This window comes from Hyperolius riggenbachi, chromosome 6 (genome assembly GCF_040937935.1).
Source record: "Hyperolius riggenbachi isolate aHypRig1 chromosome 6, aHypRig1.pri, whole genome shotgun sequence".
NCBI lineage: Eukaryota > Metazoa > Chordata > Amphibia > Anura > Hyperoliidae > Hyperolius > Hyperolius riggenbachi.
In genome coordinates, this window is record NC_090651.1 from 307383246 (window position 1) to 307407589 (window position 24344).

Here is a 24344-nt window from a genome sequence, read left to right on the forward strand (position 1 = left end):
CAAAGTCAGTCGGCCAAAGTCCAAAACGCACATCCCGGAACATCCCGGGTCCTGTCCAGCACCATGAATGGCACTCGGAACTTCCACTCTGCTCTGAAAGATACAGAACAGCACAATAACCTTCACAGGAAAAAAAAAAAGTTCTTTGTCACAGCTAATACACAATCCTGCAACAAATCAGCAACGTGTCTACTTCTTGATGAAAGCAGACAAATTTGGTATCCTGCGCTTTAAAATTAGCTGCTCTGCCGTGGCAGTCGAGTGACACAGGGGAGAGCTCAAATTACAGTGGTGATTAGGTGCGCTTCTCTGGGCGCTTTGCATGGCTGGGGGCTTTTCTGGGTGCTTTGCATGGCTGGGGAGGCTTCGCTGGGCGCTTTGCATGGCTGGGGGGGGGGGTGCTTCACTGGGCACTTTGCATTGCTGGGGGTGCTTTGCATGGCTGGAGGGGCTTCACTGTGCACGGCTGGGGTGCTTCACTGAGCACTTTGCATTGCTGGGGGTGCTTTGCATGGCGGGGGGGGGGCTGCGCACTTTGCATGGCTGGGGTGCTTCACTGAGCACTTTGCATTGCTGGGGGTGCTGTGCATGGCAGGGAGGGGGGGCTGCGCACTTTGCATGGCTGGGGTGCTCCACTAGGTGCTTTGCATGGCTGGGGGGGGGGCGCTTGTCTATGTGCTTTGATTGGCTGGGGGGGAGGGGCTTTAGTGTGCACCGGGAGAGTTGCCTGCACTACTCACAGACCTCAGATCAGGGCGACCCAAGAGGCGGGGAGAAGCGAAGAGAGGCAGAGTAGCGCGCATGCTACCCTTCCGCACTGAAGTGTTCACGTCCTGCGGGTGACTTGTGTGCTTTGCCTCTCTCCGCCTCTCCGGTCCAGTCGCCCTGATCTGAGGTTTGATTAGTGCAGGCAGCAGGGGAGAGCCGAGGGAGCAGGACTTCGGGACTTGGCTGGCCACATACAGCCACAACGAGTTCTGGCCGGTCAAAGTCTGAAATGAGGGTACATTTCTCACATTGGCCGCATCAGCCGGCCAATTCTCGTTTTGACCGGCCAAAACCCGAAGTGGCCAGACTTCGGGTTCTGGCCGTAACACACACACACACACATTACCCAGCATTGTGAGACGAAAGTGGAAGAGAGCCCTGGACAAAAGGCCTTACAGTCTAAAGCTTTAAGGGATAGGACAGGAGGTAAAGGGAAGCTGTGCATGAGATGGTACTAGAAATGGTGGCAAGTGGCCAAAGTGTCCTAGGTAGGAGAGTATGCTTGCCTGAAGAGGTGAGTTTTCAGATTGCGCCTAAAAAGAGTAATTGTGAGTGAGTGGCAGATGTGTTGAGAAAATTGGTGCGGTAGACTTGGGCGCAGGATACAGTACAGCCGGTATATGGCTGATCCTGCTGCTGCACAAGTCCCAGCCGTGTTAAATACCATTCCCCCTCCAGGCCGCCATGGATGGTGGGGAGTGAAATAAGTCGGCTTCCAGCAATTGATGGAAGCCAAATTATTGTGTTTTAAAAGTAACTTCAGTTCAGTCTTCTGACGGCGCCGAAGTTACTCCCTGTATGCCCAAGTCTCCTGATTCACTGTGTTCGCTCCAGAGGAGGGGAGAGGATTGGTAGAAGTTTTCCTCAAAGGTCTTCCTCATCCACGCACAATACAGTATAATAATATGGTAGGACATCATGTTGGGTACACATAATGCAATTTCCTGTCCAACTGACCGACCGCCAACAGGGTCGATCAGGAGAAGTTTGGATAAAGATAATGACAGCCGACATTAGTAATGGAGCGGAAAGTGGAGCATTCACCCAGCAGGGCACAGGGCTGTGCTCATACCCGACTCCGTTAAAGGACTTCTGAGGCCAAATAAATAAAAAAGGTTAAATACCTGCATCATGTTTGAAGGCACGGAGGATGCGTCCGCGCCCTCCGTACCGTTCTGCCGGGTCCCCGCCGCTCAATAGCCCCCCGGCCCGGCTCCCGACCTCACGGCCCGGGTCGGGCTCTCCTGCCTCTGATAAACATGGCCGCATGAGCTGGCTGCAGCTGCACAGTACGCATAGCCGCGAGTGCGGCTGCGCAGCTCTAGGGCCAACCCCCCGATCCACGCTACAGGAAACAGCCTGTAGCGTGGATGGGGGGGTTGGCCCTAGAGCTGCGCAGCCGCACTCGCGGCTATGCGGACTGCGCAGCCACGGCCAGCTCATGCGGCCATGTTTGTAGATGCAGGAGAGCTCGACCCGGGTCGTGAGGTCGGGAGCCAGCCTGGGGGGCTATTGAGCGGCGGGGACCCGGCGGAACGGTACGGAGGGCGCGGACGCATCCTCCATGCCTTCAAACATGATGCAGGTATTTAACCTTTTTTTTTTTATTTGGCCTCGAAAGTCCTTTAACCACTTAAGCTCTCAGTCGTTTTCACTTTATGACTCCGAGCAATGTTCACCTCCCATTTATTAGCCTATAACTTTATCACTACTGATCACAATGAACTGATCTATATCTTGTTTTTTCCACCACCAATTAGGCTTTCTTTGGGGGGTACATTTTGCTAAGAGCTACCTTACTGTAAATGCATTTTGACAGTAAGAAGAAAAAAACGGAAACAATTCATTATTTCTCAGTTTTCGTCCATTATAGTTTTAAAATAATACATGCCTCCATAATTAAAACCCACGTATTGTAATTGCCCATTTGTCACGGTTATTTCACTGTTTAAATTATGTCCCTATCACAATGTATGGTGACAATATTTTATTTGGAAATAAAAGAGCATTTTTCCCGTTTTGCATCCATCACTATTTACAAGCTTATAAAAAAAAAATAATATATAGAAATATTTCATCTTTTCATAGATATTTAACCACTTTACCCCCGGCGGAACGAATTTCTCCGTCCCTTTTTCCATCCTTTTCACCCCCCAGGGACGGAGAAATCCGTACCTTCCGCGCTCCCGCCGCTGTCCGCGCTCCCGCCGCTCGTGCACGCCGCCGCCCGCTCGCCCGGAGAACAGCGCGATCCTTGTGATTCTCCCAGCCTCCTACTGCTTCTTGTAAGCGTCCTTCCGGACGCTTACAGGTCGCATGTAAACAGACTCACTGTGGCCATCTTGTGGCCAAAGAGTAAACTACACCCTAAAATATTTTACACATACAAAAACATTGAATTACACAATAAATTAACTCATTACCTCCCACACTCCCCAATTTTTTTTTTTTGTAATTTAAAAAAACAAAACAAAAATACAATAAAAAAACAAATAGTTACCTTAGGGACTGAACTTTTTAAATATTTATGTCAAGAGAATAAAAGTCACTTAAACGAGCTTAAAACCGATGGGGCAGTGGTGGGCCTATCCCATCCATGCGGACAAAGCAAACAAAGGAAGGACTGTGGCATCAACAGTCAAACAACAATTTATTTATACTCCACAGTAAAAATAGGCAACGCGTTTCACGGGCTCAATCCCGCTTCATCAGGCCAATGAAAAAAGGAGCATACAGCTTAACAGCATCAAAACCACACTGAGCGCTCAGTGTGGTTTTGATGCTGTTAAGCTGTATGCTCCTTTTTTCATTGGCCTGATGAAGCGGGATTGAGCCCGTGAAACGCGTTGCCTATTTTTACTGTGGAGTATAAATAAATTGTTTGACTGTTGATGCCACAGTCCTTCCTTTGTTTGCTTTGTCCGCATGGATGGGATAGGCCCACCACTGCCCCATCGGTTTTAAGCTCGTTTAAGTGACTTTTATTCTATTGGCGCCTCTGGAAAGCTTCTACATATTGCTAAGTCCACCCTTGGTGGAGGGTTGTACCCATCTTCTTCCCATCTACAGAGAGCGACTTTTAATCCTGAGTGGGGTCAGGTTAATCTCCCCACCTGCCTTCACAGTGGTTGCCTAATGGTAACCCTGGTTTGTGAGTATTAAATTGTTATATTACTCATTATTAATTATCATCTATACAATATCACACTATTGGGCTCTTGGTGTCCCCCCTCCCTTTATTTATGTCAAGAGGGTATAACTGTTACTTTATAAACTATGGGCTTGTAATTAGGGATGGACGCAAAACTGAAAAAAATGCACCTTTTATTTCCAAATAAAATATTGACGCCAAACATTGTGATAGGGACATAATTTAAACGGTTTTATAACCGGGACAAATGGGCAAATACATTTCATGGGTTTTAATTACAGTAGCATGCAATATGTAAAAACTATAATGGCCGAAAACTGAAAAATAATATTTTTTTCCCATTAAAACACATTTAGAATAAAATAATTCTTGGCATAATGTCCCACCTAAAGAAAGCCTAATTGGTGGCGAAAAAAACAAGATATAGTTCATTTCATTGCGATAAGTAATAATAAAGTTATAGACAAATGAATGGATGGAGCGCTGAAAGGTGAAAATTGCTCTGGTGTTCAAGGGGTAAAACCCCTCAGTGGTGAAGTGGTTAAATAGTTTAAATCCTTAGGTAAATATTTGTGGTTTTTTTTTAAATTGTAATGTTTTTGTTTTTATTAAACATTTTATGTGGGTATTTTTGGGAGGGGGGGGGGGGCAACCTCGAGTTTGTTTACATGACGTCACTCTAAAGCAGCCCATACACTCAGCCGATTTTCTGGCCGACCGATCGATCGCGATCGATCGATCGATCGCAAATCGATTTCGATCGATTTCGATGGATTTCCATCGAACTTGCAGGGTGGAAAATTTAGGTCGATCTGATGAGATTGCTTATCAGTTTGCATTGGCCTTAATGGAAATCTGATGGCAAAAAAATGCCATCAGATCGAATTTCAACAGATTTCGAACTGAAATCTATTGGAATTCTAACCTGGTAAAAAATGTTCTAAAAACGCATCAGATAGATCATCAGATGCATTTCTTATCTATCTTCTGCCAATCGGACGAGTGTATGGGCACCTTAAGCGTACAATGTACGCTTAGAGGGACATAGTCTTAGAAAAAGCGTAGCTTCCGAGAGAAGCTGTCGCTTTTTCAGCGGGGGAGAGGAATCAGTGATCGGGCACCATAGCCCGACACATTGATTCCTGGGCTACCGAATCCGCGGCCAGGAGTGCGCATGCACGCGCGCGATCGGCCGCGGGAGCGAGCCTGTCCTCGACGTTTTTATACGTCAAGGAGGACAAAGTGGTTAAGTTCCACACAGCTGTACATGCCCTGCGCACGCGCTGCCGCTCCATGCCCTGCGCACGCGCTGCCGCTCCATGCCCTGCGCACGCGCTGCCGCTCCATGCCCTGCGCACGCGCTGCCGCTCCATGCTCTGCGCACGCGCTGCCGCTCCATGCTCTGCGCACACGCTGCCGCTCCATGCTCTGCGCACACGCTGCCGCTCCATGCTCTGCGCACACGCTGCCGCTCCATGCTCTGCGCACACGCTGCCGCTCCATGCTCTGCGCACACGCTGCCGCTCCATGCTCTGCGCACACGCTGCCGCTCCATGCTCTGCGCACACGCTGCCGCTCCATGCTCTGCGCACACGCTGCCGCTCCATGCTCTGCGCACACGCTGCCGCTCCATGCTCTGCGCACACGCTGCCGCTCCATGCTCTGTGCACACGCTGCCGCTCCATGCTCTGTACACACACGCTGCTGCTCCATACAAATTCACATGTAGCAGGGAAAGAAAGGCGGTGCTGTGAGCTGCAGGATGCCTGCAGATATTCTGGTATCTCAACTTGTGCCTGTCCCCAGACACTGCACTGGCCTGGTCTGAGGGGGGATTCTAGGCAGCTGTATGCGTTTTCCTATGAAGAACTACTGTATGTAGGTAACGCACCATTGTCTGAGCACAATGGAATATCACAACACCATATAAAATTGAAGAAAAGAAACATAGGTGCATATTTGAGGCTTTATTTGCATATTACAGTTTTGCATAGATTTTACAAAACAGCTTAAAGCTTTGGATCCATTCCCTTCCAAGTTTCAACATTCTCCATTATATAAAAAAATAAAGCCAAATGCTGTCAAAAAAGTCCACAGCTGCACAGGAGAATATGGTAAGCATCTGCGATGGAGAATTCTACAAGGAATGGCTACTGCAAATACATTGTCAAACATGCGAAGAAGGCAGGAACTGTCAGGTTTGGTTTTAGCGGCCAGTAAGAAAAACAAAACAAAAAAAGAATGAAATAGTATACAACCCTATGCACAGGCCCGTCCAAATGGGCACACTGAATATAGGGCATGACTTCATGTTAAAAATTATATATTGGACCTTCATAGAACAGCAAGATGAAACTATAAACGATACTTCACTGGTTAACACACTGCAATAAAAACAGAACATAAAAATAAAAAAACACCAAAAGGGTCTTTCATATATAAAACAGATTTAAAACCGTAAAATAAACTACAGCTGCTGGTAACATCACATGATCTGGCTGGTCTTCTCAGTACACATTATTGCCGACTCACAGGGCCGGACCTATGCGCACCTTCTCTTGACTGGACTTCCATGCGTATAATTGGCGTAAGTAAAAACAAAACAATTTGACTGGTCAGTTCAACGCAACTTACCAAAAGTGAGCAATAGTGAAGGTTCATCCACACACACACAAAAAGAAAATAATTTACAACTACTTTTACTAATCTACTGGAGTTATATTTTTACAACGCTGAATATGGCCTGAATATTAGACAGCTAATTGTACGACCATGAAAACCAAGACATTTTCTAAAATGGGAATAAAAAAAAAAATAATACTATTTTTCTGTTTAAGTCGTATATTGGAAAAAATGGAACTTAGAAAATGATTGGCAGTAATTCATGATTAAAATTTGTTTTCAAAAAAACAAACAAAAAAGGGTCCAATTAGCTGCCTTTAAAGAAAAGCTGTGATAGAAACATTATGAGATCTACCACTGTCATGTTGCTTTGGGCAGGTTTCAGTACTGATCCTGGCTTCACCAAACAGGAACAAGCATGGACTACTGTATACTTGTTCCAAGTGGCTACTAACTAGGTGAAACCAGTACGAGTTGATTGCCCCAAATCTTGCACTTAGAGACATGTAAGCTGCTTCCTCATTTACTTATTCCGCATTCTGCACAAGAAAAAGACCTGTTGTACATATCACCAGATGAAATGACCACCAACATACACATGTAATTTAACCAGAAAAAAAACATTGAAACCTTATGACCTTTCTACTCTATATAACAGAGTGTTTAAGAGTGGTTTGGTAAACAAAATCCTTACAGCTACTGCAAGTTTATCACTGCCTGATTAGCCAACTGAAAGATGTTTTCAGGGACAAACATGAATAGTTAATCAAATAGTCCATCCTGCCAACTTCACAGTGTCACCCCCTACATACACAGTGTCACCCCCTACATACACAGTGTCACCCTCTACATACAATGTTGCTTCCTACGGACACAACCACCAAAGTCAACTGGCGTTTCTTTGGAACAGATTCATACTGAATGAAAAAGAATCTGATTGGTGGCTGCATCCAACGTGTTGGGGTTTCCTTGCCTTTACTTTTATAAGCTGCCTTAATGCATTAAAGTGTTGCTTTGGCAGCTTATACACTCGGGTGGAGTCACCACTATTTTCTTTTACCCCTGACACGTTGCACATGCGGTTTATCTTCACCTTCATTTTGCATTCCAGCATCACATTCTTTGAACTGCCTTTGCACCTACTTCAGGTCCATACCTCTATTAACATTTTTACAGTGTTGCCTCCTAACCTTTGCTGGAGAGCTCATATATATATATTTATACACATCTATTTACATCCTCTGACACGCTGTACAACATACCATTTTCATTTACAACTTCCAATGATAGCCTTCAATATTAATTGTTGTTTTTGTAGTTCAACTTAAATTTTTGCCAACTTAACATCTTTTCTCTTGCAAGTTCTGTTTGTCACGTTGTCCCTTTAGAAGTCCATTCACACTATCATCGGTCTTGTTACCATATCTAGAAGCTAGACTGAAGAAGTGTGATGCGGATGGGTTCCCTTTCTTCCTTACAGTAGTCATTGACTTTGCCCAGGTTTAGCTGGTTGTAATGCAAGTCCTCTATGAGGAAGTCATATTTGGCCACCTGTCCATTACACTTGGATGTCGCATTGCTGTCCTGTTTTGTGGCTGGGAAGTGAACTTTGTTTCCATCGTGCTTGTGGCCAGGCCAGTTCTCGTAATGAAGATTGTCCAAAAGCTTCTTGTTTGGCCTCTCCTTGGCAGTATCAGGGCTGGAGGCCCCTACAGAACTTTGCTGGTCTGCGACGTTTGGTGAACAGGACTTCTCATCTGTGTTGGTCAATGTTCTTTCTTCCTGTAGAGAGGTGCTGCTGGCTTTGAACTGGCAAGTCTCCTTGGTTCCAGTTTTGCTGCTATGGGAATCTTGCAGGAAGAAATCCCAAGGATAAGTTTCTTCTGAAGAGGAGATGTCACTGCTAGCATCACAGTCTTCAGTGAATGCATTGGCTGGAGAAGGAAATACAACACGTTATATAAAATTGCTGGTCTTTAGCAATAAGTACAAAAGCTTTGTGAAGACATTTCATTACACACAGCAGGAAAGAGAAGGGGGGGGGGCACATTTATACATTGGGGGAAGCATCGAGGTGGCGGATGCGAATCTCGAGAGATCTCGTGCTGAAACTGATCGGGAATCGGCCTGCAGTGTATAGGCATCTGACAGATCTCTCTCTATTCAGATTCGATAAGAAAGAGATATGTTTCTTGGTCCAATCTGCTCATCATTGCTTGATGTTTAGGTACATTAAAGTTCTAGGGATCAATCCTTACCAGGGGCACTATCTGCATGAAGAGCTTTGTATGCCCTCCCAGTGTTTGTGTTCCAGTGGATGCTCTGGCTTCCTGTCACCTCCCAAAAACATAGTTAACTAGCTTAATCCAAAACAAATTGCAGATTGAGGTAGGGCCTTTAAAGGACAACTGAATTGAGAGGGATATTGAGGCTGCCAATATTTATTTCCTTTAAAACAATACCAGTGGCCTGGTAGCCCTGCTGATCTCTTTGGCTGCAGTAGTATCTGGATCACACACCTAAAACAAGCAGGTGGGAAATCCCATCACACTTCAGAAACATCTGATTGCATACTTGGCCATGGCTAAACGTTAGAGGCAGAGGATCAGCAGGACAGCCAGACAACTGGTATTGTTTAAAAAATATTGGCAGCCTCCATATCCATCTTACTTCAGGTGCCCTTTATCAATGCAGTGTAATCAGTTAGTGCTGTGTAAATACAGGAAATAATTTTCCACTTCTCTTAAAGAGACACTGTAACATCAAAAAGTTCCCCTGGGGGTACTCCCCTCGGGAGGGGGAAGCCTCAGGGTCCCAATGAGGCTTCCCTCGCTGTCCTCTGTCCCACGGGGGTCTCGCTGCAGCCCTTCAAAGCCGGCCCGACAGATCCGACAGCCTGTTCAATATTTACCTTTCCAGGCTCCAGTGGGGGCGCTGTTGCGGCTTTCGGCTCTGAAGTAGACGTAAATACCCGATCTCAGTTGGGTCCGCTCTACTGCGCAGGCGGCGGAGACTTGCGCCTGCGCAGTAGAGCAGACCCGACGTTGATCGCGTATTGCCGCCTATTTCGGAGCCGAGAGCCGCCACAGCGCCTGCCCAGGAGCCGGGAAGGTAAATATTTACATCGCCGCTGTTCGGAGGGCTGCAGCGAGACCCCCGAGGGATGGAGGACGGCGTAGGAAGCCTCACTGGGACCCTGAGGCTTCCCCCTCCCGAGGTGAGTACCCCCCAGGGGAACTTTTTGATGTTACAAGTTTTCTTTAATAAAATGAGAAATCCCTTAACAAGCCTTTTAGGTCTTTGGGAAAGTAACACATTCTCTTAAAGCAGCAGGGTCAGCCATACTGCACCAGGGAAAAAACACACATGTAAGTAGATAACTACTTGCTCTATTTACATAACAGATGTATTGTACTGTCCACATTTTAATTTCAGTGAATTTTATATAGTGAATAAAGAGCATTCTGTTTCAGTCATTTGCCATCTTTGATTCCCTCTGACTGCAACCAATACTGATGTAATTTCCTCTCTTACTTTTTTTCTCCTAGAATCTGCTATGCCATACTTTGTAAACATGTGAGCACAGCCTATTACAGTAGGATGCGAAAGTTTGGGCAACCTTGTTAATCTTCATGATTTTCCTGTATAAATCATTGGTTGTTACGATAAAAAATGTCAGTTAAATTTATCATATAGGAGACACACACAGTGATATTTGAGAAGTGAACTTAAGTTTATTGGATTTACAGAAAGTGTGCAATCATTGTTTAATAAAATTAGGCAGGTGCATACATTTGTCATTTTATTGATTACAAACCCTTTAGGGCTCGTTTCCACTATAGCGAATCCGCATGCGGGCACTGCACGCGGATTCGCATAGGCAATGTAAGTGGATGGGGCCGTTTCCACTTGTGCGGCTGCGGGAGCGTTTTTTGGGGCTTCAGAAATCTGCACGGCAGAGCCGTCAGATTTCGCGTGCAGAAGGAATGTGCGCGAATCGCCGCTAATGTATCTAATAGGGAAATCGCATGCGGGGTGACCATGCGTTTTTTGCCGCGAAATCGCATGCGATTTCGCATAGGTATTAATGTTAATTTACACAGGCAGTGACATGGTTAAATTCGCATATATCTTACCTATCCGGAATCGCATGCGAAATCGCGGCAAAAACGCATGCGGAATCGCACCCGCATGCGATTTCGTCCGCGGTGGAATGCAGGCGATTCCGCACCGCACAAGTGGAAACGGCCCCTTAGAACGAATTATTGGAACTCAAATTGGCTTGGTAAGCTCAGTGACCCCTGACCTACATACACAGGTGAATCCAATCATGAGAAAGAGTGTTTAAGGGGGTCAATTGTAAGTTTCCCTCCTCTTAATTTTGTCAGAAGAGTAGCAACATGGGGGTCTCAAAACAACTCTCAAATGACCCGAAGACAAAGATTGTTCACGATCATGGTTTAGGGGTAGGATATAGAAAGCTGTAGCAAGCAGAGATTTCAGCTTTCTGTTTCCAGTTTGAGGAAATGCTTGAAAGAGACAAAAAAGAAACCGAGAGCCCAATATATTGTAGTATCTCTGTGACAATTGGTCAGATGTACAACAAGGCAATGGTTATACTCACAAACGTGGGTTATCACAATGGCAACCACTGGATAGGCAGGCGGGGAGAATTATGACCTGAACCCGCTCAGGTATAAGAAGTCGCTCTCTGTAGACAGGAAGGAATGGGGATACATCCCTCCACCAAGGGTGGACTAGACAATTGGTAAAGTAGTAACACAGAGGCGCCAAGAAGAAGAAAAGAGATTAAAAACCGTTTAAAAAGGGGGAAGTTGGTGGACTCACCTCCCTCATGTAAAGACAAACCCGGCAGTGGGACGTTACTCACAGTATAAAGTAACGTTTATTAAAAGCTCCAAAGCTGCAACGCGTTTCACGGGTCACAATACCAATTCATCAGGCAAAAAGTTTGGAGGGTACAAAGTCGGGTGAAAAGCCTGGCTAAGCACCTCTGTCTAGACAGAGCTTTTCACCCGACTTTGTACCCGCCAAATTTTTGGACTGATGAATTGGTATTGTGCCCTGTGAAACGCGTTGCAACTTTGGAGCTTTTAATAAACGTTACTTTACACTGAGTAACGTACCACTGTCCGGTTTGTCTTTACATGAGGGAGGCGAGTCCACCAACTTCCCCCCCCTTTTTAACAGTTTTTAATCGCTTTTATTCTACTTGGCGCCTCTGTGTTACTACTCTACATATTGAGGAAATGTTTTTACATCAGTAACATCCACTGCGTGCTACCATATCTGTAAAACAATCTGACATAGCGTAACCTGCTTTCTTTGCATATAACTACACCCACATCAACCGTGTCAATGGTGAGATAGTGCCCGTGCAGAACTCCCTCCACCTCTAATAACAGAGCAGCTCACCAAATGATGACCACCAATCTACAGGTGGGATTCAAGCTCAGCATGTGGTACTCAGGGGCTCATCAGTAATCCACATCCATGATATAATAAAAAAGGCCTTTATTCCTCAATAAAAAAACATAAAAAACTTCATTGCGTAACATCCAACTGTCATATAAAACACACTGCGCCTCTCGCGCCCTCTATGAACTTACAAGCTCCAGAGGAGAAGTAGGCATATCACAACGGCAGGGCTGTCCGGCTTCCACTGTTTCACTGCTGGGTCCGTTCGCGGCGTCCCGCTCGTTCCCCTACAATCAGCGGCTTACCCGGACTTCCGTGTTATGCGTCAGGCGTACTGGCTCCGCCCTACGCGTTTCGTCACAAGACTCATCAGGGGCTAGCGTTGCCAGTACGCCAGCCGCATTTAAACCTCCCCGTGCGTGACGTCAGTGTCAGCTATTAACTTGCATCCACCGGCGTGACGCTGCGTTCCAACTCCCAACCACGCTTCGCGCAATCACACCCCTCAACATATCAAAAAACCCCGCCCACAGTACTGCCCATGTGATGCGCCTTTACAATACGTGGTTACATATATGCATCCTATCTATTCTAATACAGGACCCACTCCTAGACTAGCTGGTATATCTTCTCCCGACACCACCCTGATCCCCATGATGCACAGCAACAGTGTACATATTACATACATAAAACCCCCCTAGACTAATACAGGACCCACTCCTAAGTTTGTCACAAACCCCAATCCACCCCCCTCCCCCACAAAAGGCATTCAATAGGACATGCTCCATACAACATACTGCCATCCAGTGCATATAAACCTAATGACAGGCAATTACATTGCATAGGTTTCAACATCTGGGTATAAACACCCTAGCCAATCCCCTTCAGTGATAGTGTGATGTGTCCCGACAATGCCAACCCCCCTATAATCCCCTTAGATTGTGCAGAACTATAACTAACTACTGTCCTACCAGGAGCCCCCCTCTCAATCATTACTGATAAAGCAATTCAGGTCAAACTCGATGTTAAAGAGAATCTGTATTGTTAAAATTGCACAAAAGTAAACATACCAGTGCGTTAGGGGACATCTCCTATTACCCTCTGTCACAATTTCGCCGCTCCTCGCCGCATTAAAAGTGGTTAAAAACAGTTTTAAAAAGTTTGTTTATAAACAAACAAAATGGCCACCAAAACAGGAAGTAGGTTGATGTACAGTATGTCCACACATAGAAAATACATTCATACACAAGCAGGCTGTATACATCCTTCCTTTTGTATCTCAAGAGATCATTATACACAGGCAGTGTGCATAGAGGGACCAGGAGGGGGGAGATGCATCACAGAACCACAACACTGAAGAACTTGGCAGCCTTCCAGACACAGGCTGACAAGTCTGACAAGAGAGAGATAAGTTGATTTATTACAGAGATGGTGATAGTAGAACGTGCTGCAGTAAGCCAGAACACATTAGAATAGCTTTTGGAACTTGTAGGATGATAAAAAACAGGATGCAATTTTTGTTACGGAGTCTCTTTAAGGCCGGCAGGGGCAAAGGTGTTGAGCTTATAAATCCACCTACCCTCCGCCCTTGACAAATTTCTAACTTTACTGGAACCCCTCCATTTAGGCATCCACTTTTCAATGGCCATAAATCTAAGCTTAGAGGGATCACTTCCATGGTATTTCTTGAAGTGACTAGAGACACTGTGTGTCTCGAGACCCTTCTTAATGTTATAGACATGTTCATTAATTCTCCTGAATACAGCTCTGGTGGTGCGGCCCACATACTCCAGGCCACACGGGCACCAGAGGACATAGACCGCACCCACAGTGCTGCAGGTAATACATTGTTCCAATGAATACCTATATCCAGAGTTTCTTGCGAAAAAATGATCACCATTAACCGGTGTGGCTTCCCGGCACCCCTTACATCTCCTACACGGGAAAAAACCTTTGCTACCCAACAGGTCAGTTCCCACAGACACAGGTGGATCTATATGGCTAGTTACCAATCTCGATCTCAGATTGGGCGCCCTCCTGTAAATAAAGGTCGGCTTCTCTGGTACATACTTACCCAATGTTTCATCCATCTTCACAATGTTCCAATGCCTACCGACAATCCTCTCAATCTGCCTGTATTGATTACTATACCCTAACTGCACTGCATACTCATGATTGCTCGATGGGTTCCGTGTAGCACTACCAATTAACCCGGATCTCTCCATATCTCCCACCTCACCCGCCACCCTCTCAACTTCCCCCCTCTTATAACCCTTCTCCACGAATCTTTCAATAAGGAGTTTACTCTGGGCCTCATAATCCTCCTGGAATGTACAGTTCCTTTTTATCCGAGTCAGCTATTAATTGTCTTCATTGTGGTGGCGCAGCATATTTTCAATAAATATTGAGGAAATGGAAGACCACAGGCTCAGTTCAAGTTAAGGCTCGAAGTGGGAGACCAAAAAAAATCTTGAATAAACAGAAGCAACAAATGGTGATAACAGTCAAGAGTCAACCCACAGACCAGCACCAAAGACCTACAACATCATCTTGCTGCAGATGGGATCACTGTGCATCGTTCAACCATTCAGCACACTTTACATGTTGTGTGCTGTATGAGAGTGATACAGAGGAAGCTCACAGCACAAACAGAGCCGCTTGAGCACATTTGGACAAGCCAGATTCATCTTGGAATAAGGTGCTGTGGACTGATGAAACTAAAATGGAGTTATTTGGGCATAACAAGGGGTGTTATGCATGGAGGAAAAACACAGCATTCCAAGAAAATCACCTGCTACCTACAGTAAAATATGGTGGTGGTTCCATCATGCTCTGGGGCTGTGTGGCCAGTGCAGGGACTGGGAATCTTGTCAAAGTTGAGGGACGCATGGATTCTGCTCAGTATCAGCAGATTCTGGAGACCAATGTCCAGTAATCAATGACAAAGCTGAAGCTGCGCCGTGGCTGGATCTTTCATCAAGACAACGACCCTAAACACTGCTCAAAATCCACTAAGGCATTCATGCAGAGGAACAAGTACAACGTTCTGGAATGGCCATCTCAGTCCCCAGACCTGAATATAATTGAAAATCTGTGGTGTGACTAGAGATGTTTTGTAAAGAGGAATGGTCCAAAATACCTTCAACCAGAATCCAGACTCTCATTGGAACCTATAGGAAGCGTTTAGAGGATGTAATTTCTGCAAAAGGAGGATGTATTAAATATTGATTTCATGTCTTTTTTATGGTGCCCAAATTTATGAACCTGCCTAATTTTGTTTATTGGATTTACAGAAAGTGTACAATAATTGTTTAAACTTAATTTCACTTCTCAAATATCACTGTGTGTCTCTCCTATATGATATGATCTATTTAACGGACATTTTTTATCGTAACAACCAACGATTTATACACGAAAATCATGACGATTAACAAGGTTGCCCAAACTTTCGCATCCCACTGTAGATCAGAGTTCAGCCTTGTGTCACATTGAACTGCCCTCAGCCAATCAGAGAAGAGGAGGAATGAGGGAGACGGGAGATGACAAGCTTCCTTCTCGTAGGCAATGTACCAAATAGAGCCAGGCGGACAGATAGGACTTATTACAGCAGAAACATTTCTGAATAGATTGGAGTGCTTGCAATGCAGGGTGAGGTTCCAGGCTGCACAATGAACACAGAGCAGTGGGTAAATGCAATTTGATTGTGTGGCTGACAATCCTTGACAGGTGTGCAAAGTTATTCACAAACTAAATCCAATTACCTGTAAAGGTTTTGCTGCGTTCTGAAGCCTCTGTGGCGAGCGTATAGGACAGGTTGAGAATGCGCTCCTTTTCCCCCTCCAGGGAGCTGCTGTATCCCTCCTCTGATGCTCGCCTATATCCGCCAGGGGAGGTGGCAGGGCTGCAGTGTAAAACACAGACAATCAGAACACTGACTACAGTTCTGCAGTCCGACTGCAGAGAAGGTGTCATCAGAGTTAGGGCTATTGGAGAGGGTGGCACTTAGGAAGCGTTTGTGTCTTGCGTGTCAAGGACAACTGAAGCAAGAGGAATATGTAGGCTGTTCTGTTTATTTCCTTTTAAGCAATACCTGTAGCCAGGCTGTCCTGCTGCTCTTCTGCCTCTAATACTTTTAGCCATGGACCCTGAACAAGCATGAAGACATTGTCAGATCTAACAAGATTAGCTGCATGCTTGTTACCAGTGTGATTCAGACACTACTGCAGCCAAATAAATTAGCATGGCTGCCAGGCAACTGGTATGGTTTAAAAGGAGATAAATATGGCAGCCTCCATATCCTTATCACTTCAGTTGTCCTTCAATTCTGGGTCTGGTAGGAAGGTTGGACCATTATTGTTATACTGATATCATACGCTGGGATAATATGCCTTTAGAAGTCTGTGGGAAGCTCTATATTTTGTCATCCGCACCTAAGGGTTCTTGTCTTTCACCAAAATTCCAGCTCAGCCTGAGGACTGTGTCACCCCACTGCAGTCAGTATAAGTACCATACAACTGCTGGCTATTACATCAGAACTGCAAGGCAGTGAATTTACCAAAAACATGTAGCACAGTAAAGTATGACACCACCTGACAGGCTCTCACTCTCTGAGCACAGCTCTGTAGACTGCACTAAAGGGTCGCTATGGCTATGGCAAAAAAAAAAAAAAAAAAAAAAAAAAAAAAAATGATTTTATGATAACTGTGCTAACAGAATAGGAAAGACATTACTTTTTCAGCAGAGTTTTCGGTTTGTAAGTCTTCCTGATTTAGAACATCTCAATAGTGATGATCATTACGAGTAGCTATGTCCTCATAGCTACTTGTAATCAAAATTTAAAGGAGTTTGGGCTGCCCATGGCCGAGGAGGCGGGGGGTTAACTTTCCCAGGTGCCGCTGCGTTCCATTTGCGCCCAATGTCAATCCCATGCACCCAGTGTCACTCCGGGCTGCAGAAGGAAGCATTGAAGCAACGTGGGATGCATCGGCGCCCAGGTAAGTTAACCCCGCCCGGCCCAAACTCATTTTAAATTTGGTTTACAAGTAGCTATGAGGACATAGCTACTTTTAATGAGCAACGCTACATGTGACAGCGGCTCTCCCAGTCCCATCAGTAAGGCTGCTTACGGACGTGGAGTCTCCTCCCCACTTGGTTTGCTCTAACTGCTTTTTGTATCACTTCACCGAGCAGTAGCAGCTGTTCTCCAAGTGATATGTTGGCGCTTTATAAATACAATAAATAAATAATATGTTGGATATGTTCAGATGGTCCATACGCAGCAATGGTGGGTTGAGAAGGAGATGGGAAGCCTCTAAACTATACAGAGGCTTCTGTCTACTCAAGCAAGTACTTGACCCTGTGGATGAGTGCGCCAACAGGGTCATATGCATACGCCTGCCCCCACACAGTGATGTACTCCCTGCTGGGCAGGAAGTACTTCACTGGGATTCCCATCTGTCTGCACATGCTCGCCGAGACGCACCACGCTCTGGTATTTAAACTTACTGGGACTTCCATTACCCCAAGCATTATGCGTTAAATCGATGCAGCCCTTGCGTCAGATCGGATACTTCCTGCGATTGCACTGCAAACGCATAATGTGTAAAAGGCTCTGTTGACTTTCATTGCTCTTGCAGCACCTTGCGTTAGCAACGCAGGTTTGAAGTGTGATTTTAAAAGGGGCCTCAAACACACCCTAACTGAGAGGGATATGGAAGAGGACATATTTTATTCTGCAGCCAAAGAGATCAGCAGGACTACCAGGCACCTGGTATTGTTTAAACAGAAATAAATATGGCAGCCTCCGTATCCCTCTCACTTCAAGTGCCCTTTAACTGCTGATCTGGGATTTTCAAATTGTATAATTACACTTGTCAGGGACTCCAAAACTCAGGAGGAGCTGTATACCTCCTAAGGGCATTACTGCATCACATGGACATTACTGGGCCACTGCCTGTGTGACACAAAGACCACAAATACTCAAAGCATTTCCAGTTGCAGAACTGATGTGGAGGGCGATTACCTTGCACTAGACACAGAAGTCTTCGTCTTCTCAGACATTCTTTGTTGATCAGATTGAGAGGCGGAAATGGTCATGGCCTCTGTTCTCTCCTGAAACAGAAAAAAGCTCTTCTTAATTTGCAAATGGTTACACTGCATTAAGGTGATTTAGAAATGGATTTCATTTCTTTACTTCTATAAAAGATAGATGTCATCTAACTCAATACAAGTAAGTATTTTTAGTGCCTAATGTGTACACTGAGTCACCAAAAATTAGAGACACCCCTTATTTGAAAATAAATCAGCGCAACAGTGACAGAGTTGCTTATATAACGGAATTCTCAGCTTCTGACAACTTATCATGGAAGTTAATGTCAAAATAGAGAACACAAAAGATTTAAGTGGCTTTGAACAAGGGATGATAGTCGGTACAAGAGGAGCTGGTGCTAGTATCTCTAAAACGACGATTCTATTAGGATTTTCTTGCCCAACAGTATCTCGAGTGTTTAGAGAGTGGCAGTTGAGAAAAAACTTCAAGCGATAAGAACTATTCTGGTCGAAAACGGCTGGTGACCGAAGTGAAAGGCGAGTAGCATGTATAGGCTATATTTTTTAAGGGTGCTTAGGAAGAATAATATTCCTGAGAAATTGTTGGTGTCTTTTTACCGCAGTACAGTGGAGAGTGTCCTAGTCTACTGTCTCTGTGCGTGGTTTTCAAGCTGCACAGTAGCACAGAAAAAGCAGCTTCATAGGGTAATTAAGGTTGCCCAGAGGATAGTTGGCTGTCCTCTTCTTCCATTAGAAGAATTATATACTTCTTTTTGTTTCAGGAATACTAAGAAAATTTTAAGCGATGCCTCACATCCAGGACATGTGTTATTTGAACATCTGCCTTCTGGAAAACGTTTTAGACTTATAAAAACTAAGACAAACAGACTAAAGAACAGTTTTTATCCTTCAGCCATTTCTATGTTAAATGCTGCTAAGTGGCCATGTTGATAAGGGGTGTGTGCAATGCAATGTATGTAAGAATGGAATGTTATGCTGTCTTTGCTTTTGCTGGAAAATTGCACTTAAGAATTTCGTTGTACAATTTCGGTTGTTACAATGACAATAAAGATTTTCTATTCTATTCTATTCTATAGTCCGCAACAACAGAAGGGCAACAACACAAATTACAGCTGAATTCAATGCAGGTGCATCACAAAGCATATCCCAATGCACAAGATGGACTTTGCAAAGGATGGGCTTTAGCAGCAGGAGACCATCAAGTCGAGTGCCTTTGGTATCACGGAAAAATAGGAAAAGATGCTCGTTGTGGGCTCTTGCCACCGTGTTCAATCGGTCTCAAATTGGTTCAAAGAATATCAATCAGCATTTAACCTGCTGCCATGGCCAGCTTAGTCCCCTGATCTCAATCCTATTGAGCATTTGTGGAACGAAGTCGAGAGATCACGTCAAAGCATGGAAACGCCACCATCCAATCTGACCCAACTTAGAGCTGCCATTATGTCACCATGGGCCAACATTCCTCAGCAACAGTATTAGCATCTTGTTGAGTCGATGCCAAGAAAAATATCAGCTGTGATCAGAGCTAAAGGTGAACCAGCTCAGTATTAGAGGGTGTCTCTAATTTAACTCCGTGTATAGGGAAAGATTGTGGTTATACTTCACAATCTTGGAGAACAATCCATGTATGTTCAGGATTAGTAAACTGGTAAGAATATACCCACAGAACATGCACTTTCTGAGGTACCCAGTTTAAACTGTAAAGTCATACCAAAAACAAAAAAACAAACAAACTACCAGGACTATACCATAGTGTAGCAAGCTGCAGCTTTAGAATAATCACCTATGAAGTGTGATAATAGTAGCTGTCCTGCTACTTATTACTGTACTACAGATATAATATTTTGCCACCTTTCAGTGGTTTTTTGTTTTTTGCAAATAAACCTTCATTTCCTCTTCAGCATTTATGACTTCCTGGGGCACTGAATACTGGGCAAACATACAATCATAACGTGTATTATGCACACTGATCAGGACTCTGCTTACCCCGTGCCAGACTTCGCTGCCATCTTGGATCTCCTTTTTCATTTGCATGCAGGTTGCAGTGACAATCTTACTGCTTGTTCTCAGTGGTGGCTGCAGCTTCAGTGCTGGCGAGATCTCATGACTTGTGACAGAGGTGACACTTTCTGAATGAGGTTCCATCACAAGACAGTATGTTGGGTCCTCCTGGGCAGTGTCCGGGGAGTTCCTGCCCCTTCCATTATGAGCGCCTTGAATTCCATGTTGGTTGCTGGGCACAGAGTTGGGGTAGAATGAAGCAGTGACTCTCACCAGTGCTGGCTTTTTGTGTTCATAACCATTTTTCTCTGCCTGCTGAGGGGTTGTTCCAGCTGGGAAACTTTCAGAGGAGGATGACCTCAGCTGCAAGAGAGGTGAACAAACAATTAGCAATGATCCATGCAGTATTCCATCTTTGATGAGTGGCGCAAGGAGGTAATTTTTCAAAGCAGACAGGGATACCGAAGTACGGTAGCTCATGGTAACAACAAACTTATAGCTGGGGTGCCACATTGGGTGGCACAACTAAAACCAATGTGTAGTAGGTAGTGCATAAAGGTCTCTTTCTTTATTTTCCTTTGGTCTTTTACCGTAATGTCAGAATTATTTAAATAAATAGTAATAATAATAGTAACTCCCACATCACAAAAATTCACAGATAAATTAAATTGGCTTCCCCTTTAATCGGTAGTAAACTATGATGGACATATAGTTATGTATTTATATAGTGCTGACATATTCTGCAGCACAGCACAGTGTATATAATTAAGTCACTCATTGTCCCTCAGAGGAGCTCCCACTCTAATGCTGGGAATACACGATGCGTTTTTGTGTTCGTTTTTGCCGTCGTTTTCGCTTTCGATCGATTCTACTCTCGATTCACTGCTCGATTCCCCTCTCGATTCCTTATCTTTTCTTATCAATTACATTCACTTGAATGAGGAGAATCGAAACGAAAGTAGAATCGACCAGATCCAACAGGTTGGAATTTATCTATCGAACCCATCTATCTAAAGTAAAAACTTAACGTGCATTCCCAGCATTACACTCTTATCCCTACAATGGTCAGTCATTGTCTTTTGTTCCTATTGTAGTCGAATGCTGGGCATACACGGGTCGATCCGGCGGCCGATTAGCCGCCGGATCGATCCCCGCCGGCGCTCTTTATCAGCCGCTCGATTCCCCGCTATTGCCCGCCGGCGGGGATCGAGCAGGAAATCTATCCGGCAGGTTATCGGACCTGTCCGGATATAATCAATCGAGCCATAAGGCTCGATTGATAAGGCTGCACAACTCCCGTGTATGCCCAGCATAAGGCCAAGTTTCGGGGGAAGCCAATCAAACTTATCTGTATGTTTTTTGGATGTGGGATGAAATATGCGGAGGAAAAAAAGCACAGACACGGGGAGAACAAACGCACGCAGATAGTGTCTGGCCCCAGATTTAAACCAGGGCCCCTAGCACCACAAGACTATGGTAGGGATTAGATAGTGAGCCCCATAGGGACAGCGGGTGTCAACACTATATTACTGTGTAAAGTGCTACACAAGTTGTCAGCGATAAATAAAATAAATGTGCTGTTCAGCTATAATGAATACACAGCTGCATTATTGCATAAAGCCACAAGAGGGCACTTTAACCCACATCCATTCCTTGCAGGCAACACTTGCAGTTTTAAAGGGAATCTGAAGTGAAAATAAACTTATGATATAATGATTTGTATGTGTAGTACAGCTAAGAAATAAAACATTAGCAGCAGAGATACGAGTCTAATATTGTTTCCAGTACAGGAAGAGAGCCACTGATCTCTCTGACTTTTAAAGTCGCAGAAAGCTCTGTCTTCGGAAGCTTATTATCTCAACTGTCAGTCACTGTATTTTGTTTTTTTCTGCAGAGGACAGGTTACTAGCCTGCTCTGTGAAATCATTTAGAATGCTGAGTGTAGTGTGTAAACTGCAAATATTAGAGCATGATGCAATGTTATATATAAAAAAAAAACTATTACCGAAAAGCTCCTTGCTAGGTGGCCCCTAGTCAGCCTCAGCCTTGTAGTCAGCCTCCCCATTAGTCAGAGCAAGGTGCATGTGTTGTCCACCCCATGTGCCCTTGTGGATCGCGCTCCCAAATGGCTGATAACAGCCCTAGCTGATAGCACTCTGGGCGATTCCGAAACACTAGTAACTGCGCATGCCCAGAATGCTCCCAGCGGTGACTGCAACACTCAGCCGTATGGAGGCACACGCAAGCATGCTGTGGGGAGTGGACATAACGGGGGCTACAGCGGCAGACCGGCTACAAGAATGGGCCACCCAATGTTTGATGACCTAAACAATAAGCAAGCAGCTTTTACATATATTTTTGCCTCACATTTACATTAAAGCCTGGTAGATACGTACACACTTTAGTTGCCCAAAACCATTGCTCCAGACTGTTTTAGGTGGTAGTCTAGAATCTGTCACAGACACGACAGAGGGGAAGGGGGTAGGTGAATGAGCTGCACCACGCTATGGGAAATTCCTCTGAAATGTCCACAGGGTATAAATGACAAGGAGATTCATGCTGGCAGATCACTCAAGAAGCCAGTAATATCGGGGGACACCTGAACATGTTCTACATGTCTGACCAGAACGATCGCTTTGGCCGAGGAACATCTACAGAGTGTCTACAATGTGCACGCTGCTTATGTCAGGCAGTTAAAAAAAAAAAATGTATTTACGCCTCCCTAATCAGTGTGAAGTTGTAAGAGACTATCAGTCTGCAGGGGGGTTTGGCTTGAGCAGACAAGTAATCAACTTTGCCTCTTATACATTATAAATAACTTCCCACAGTACAGTGCTTTACAGAGTGAATGCAAGAATTCAGGTCACTTGCCATCCCTCAGAGGGGCTCACAGTCTAATATCTTCATCACAGCGCGGGGCTAATTCTGGGGTGTCCAGAATTGGCCCGGCGCTAAAATTGTGTCCAGGACTCAGGTGCTCTGAGAGAGTGCTCACCACAAGGACACCCAAGGTGAGAATAAACTAATGAAAAACAATTGTATCTATCCTCCTCCTCCTAAAAATGACTTAAAGAGTAACTGTCAGGCTGCAGAAGCTAATTTAAACCTCTATTCTCCTGTGTTAAACAGTTTAGAAGGAAGACCAAAAGCCATTAGTGAAGATAAAAATCTCAGGTACCTTTGATGTGTGCTTATCTTAAAGTCTGTTATAGACCCATAAGGACGCAAGCCGCATACTAAACTGCAAAGCATTCTGGGGCCCTCCCCTCGGCTGCTAATGAGACGTTACAGAAGCTTCTAATCAGTCCAGCGTGTAGCACTGATAAATCTCGGGGCAGAGTACTCTGCAGGAGTCAGCTATTGTTCCTAGCCACATGGCTCATTAATATTCACTGCACACTGTGTTGTTCAAGTAGGAGCTTATCTGTGATCAGGAAGCAGGCAGGACATGACGACACATTTGACAGAAAAACATGGAGCCTGCCATGAGCTGTCAGGAGCATCTATCTCTGCATATACTATATACAAATTCTGTGAAATCCAAACGTGGACAGTGAAATGCATATGTAATGTAAGTACAGCCAATCTTTAGCTACTGATATATGTGTTTATTTTCTCTGAGACCTTATACCTAACAGCTCCTCTTTAAGATATTCCAGTTTTATTTTATATTTAAATCTACTTTTTAAGTTTTTACTGTTTTATTGTTTTTGCTCAATGACATTTATTGAAGTATGCCAGAGATAAAATCTATGAACTATTGACCCTTTTTATCTCTTTCCTACTCTCAGAAACCATTTTCTGCTAGGAAATGCTATAGTTGTAATTTCTTATCAGCGAGGATCACACAGTAGTCTGACTCAAGACAGGAACTGCCACTAACTCTTTCAGGCAGAGAAAGAAAAAAAAAGGAACACATGATAGTTATTTGTGTGCATACACGTCACCTCGGGTATCCTTTAATCACTGTCCACTTCATAATCTTTTACTGATGACTCACCCGGCCACCTAATGAAGACCTCTGGGAATTTTGGCGCTGTGCTGTGACCCCGGGTTTAGGCTTCTCATGGATCTGAGCCTCTTGGTGCCTCCGCATGCGCTCCAGCTGCTCCTCTGTGCTCATCCTTTGCTTACGCACCGTGCCTACCTCTGACAGGCTGGGAGGTGAAGCCTACAGCGCAGACATAAACGCAAACAGTACTGTCAGTTACCTTTAGTAGGCTATATTGGTAACCAATAACATTCCTAGAAAACTTGGATATGCCACACATTGTAGGTCAGACCATCTTAAAAA

The 24344-nt window shown here is 44.7% G+C and overlaps 1 protein-coding gene across 3 annotated transcripts in view; it reads right to left on the reverse strand.

Moving 5' to 3' along the window:
* Positions 1-5871: 5871 nt before the first annotated feature.
* LOC137521677 (pleckstrin homology domain-containing family A member 7-like) overlaps positions 5872-24344 on the reverse strand; it is a 327880-nt gene continuing 309407 nt past the window's right edge. For all 3 annotated transcript variants that reach the window (XM_068241281.1, XM_068241280.1, XM_068241282.1), the window contains 5 exons: positions 24051-24221; positions 20036-20413; positions 18003-18091; positions 15742-15881; positions 5872-8475 (listed from right to left, as the gene is read on the reverse strand). In XM_068241281.1, the coding sequence (XP_068097382.1) occupies positions 7967-8475; positions 15742-15881; positions 18003-18091; positions 20036-20413; positions 24051-24221 (1287 nt within the window). In that variant the 3' untranslated portion in view covers positions 5872-7966. The remainder of the gene's footprint in view (positions 8476-15741; positions 15882-18002; positions 18092-20035; positions 20414-24050; positions 24222-24344) is intronic.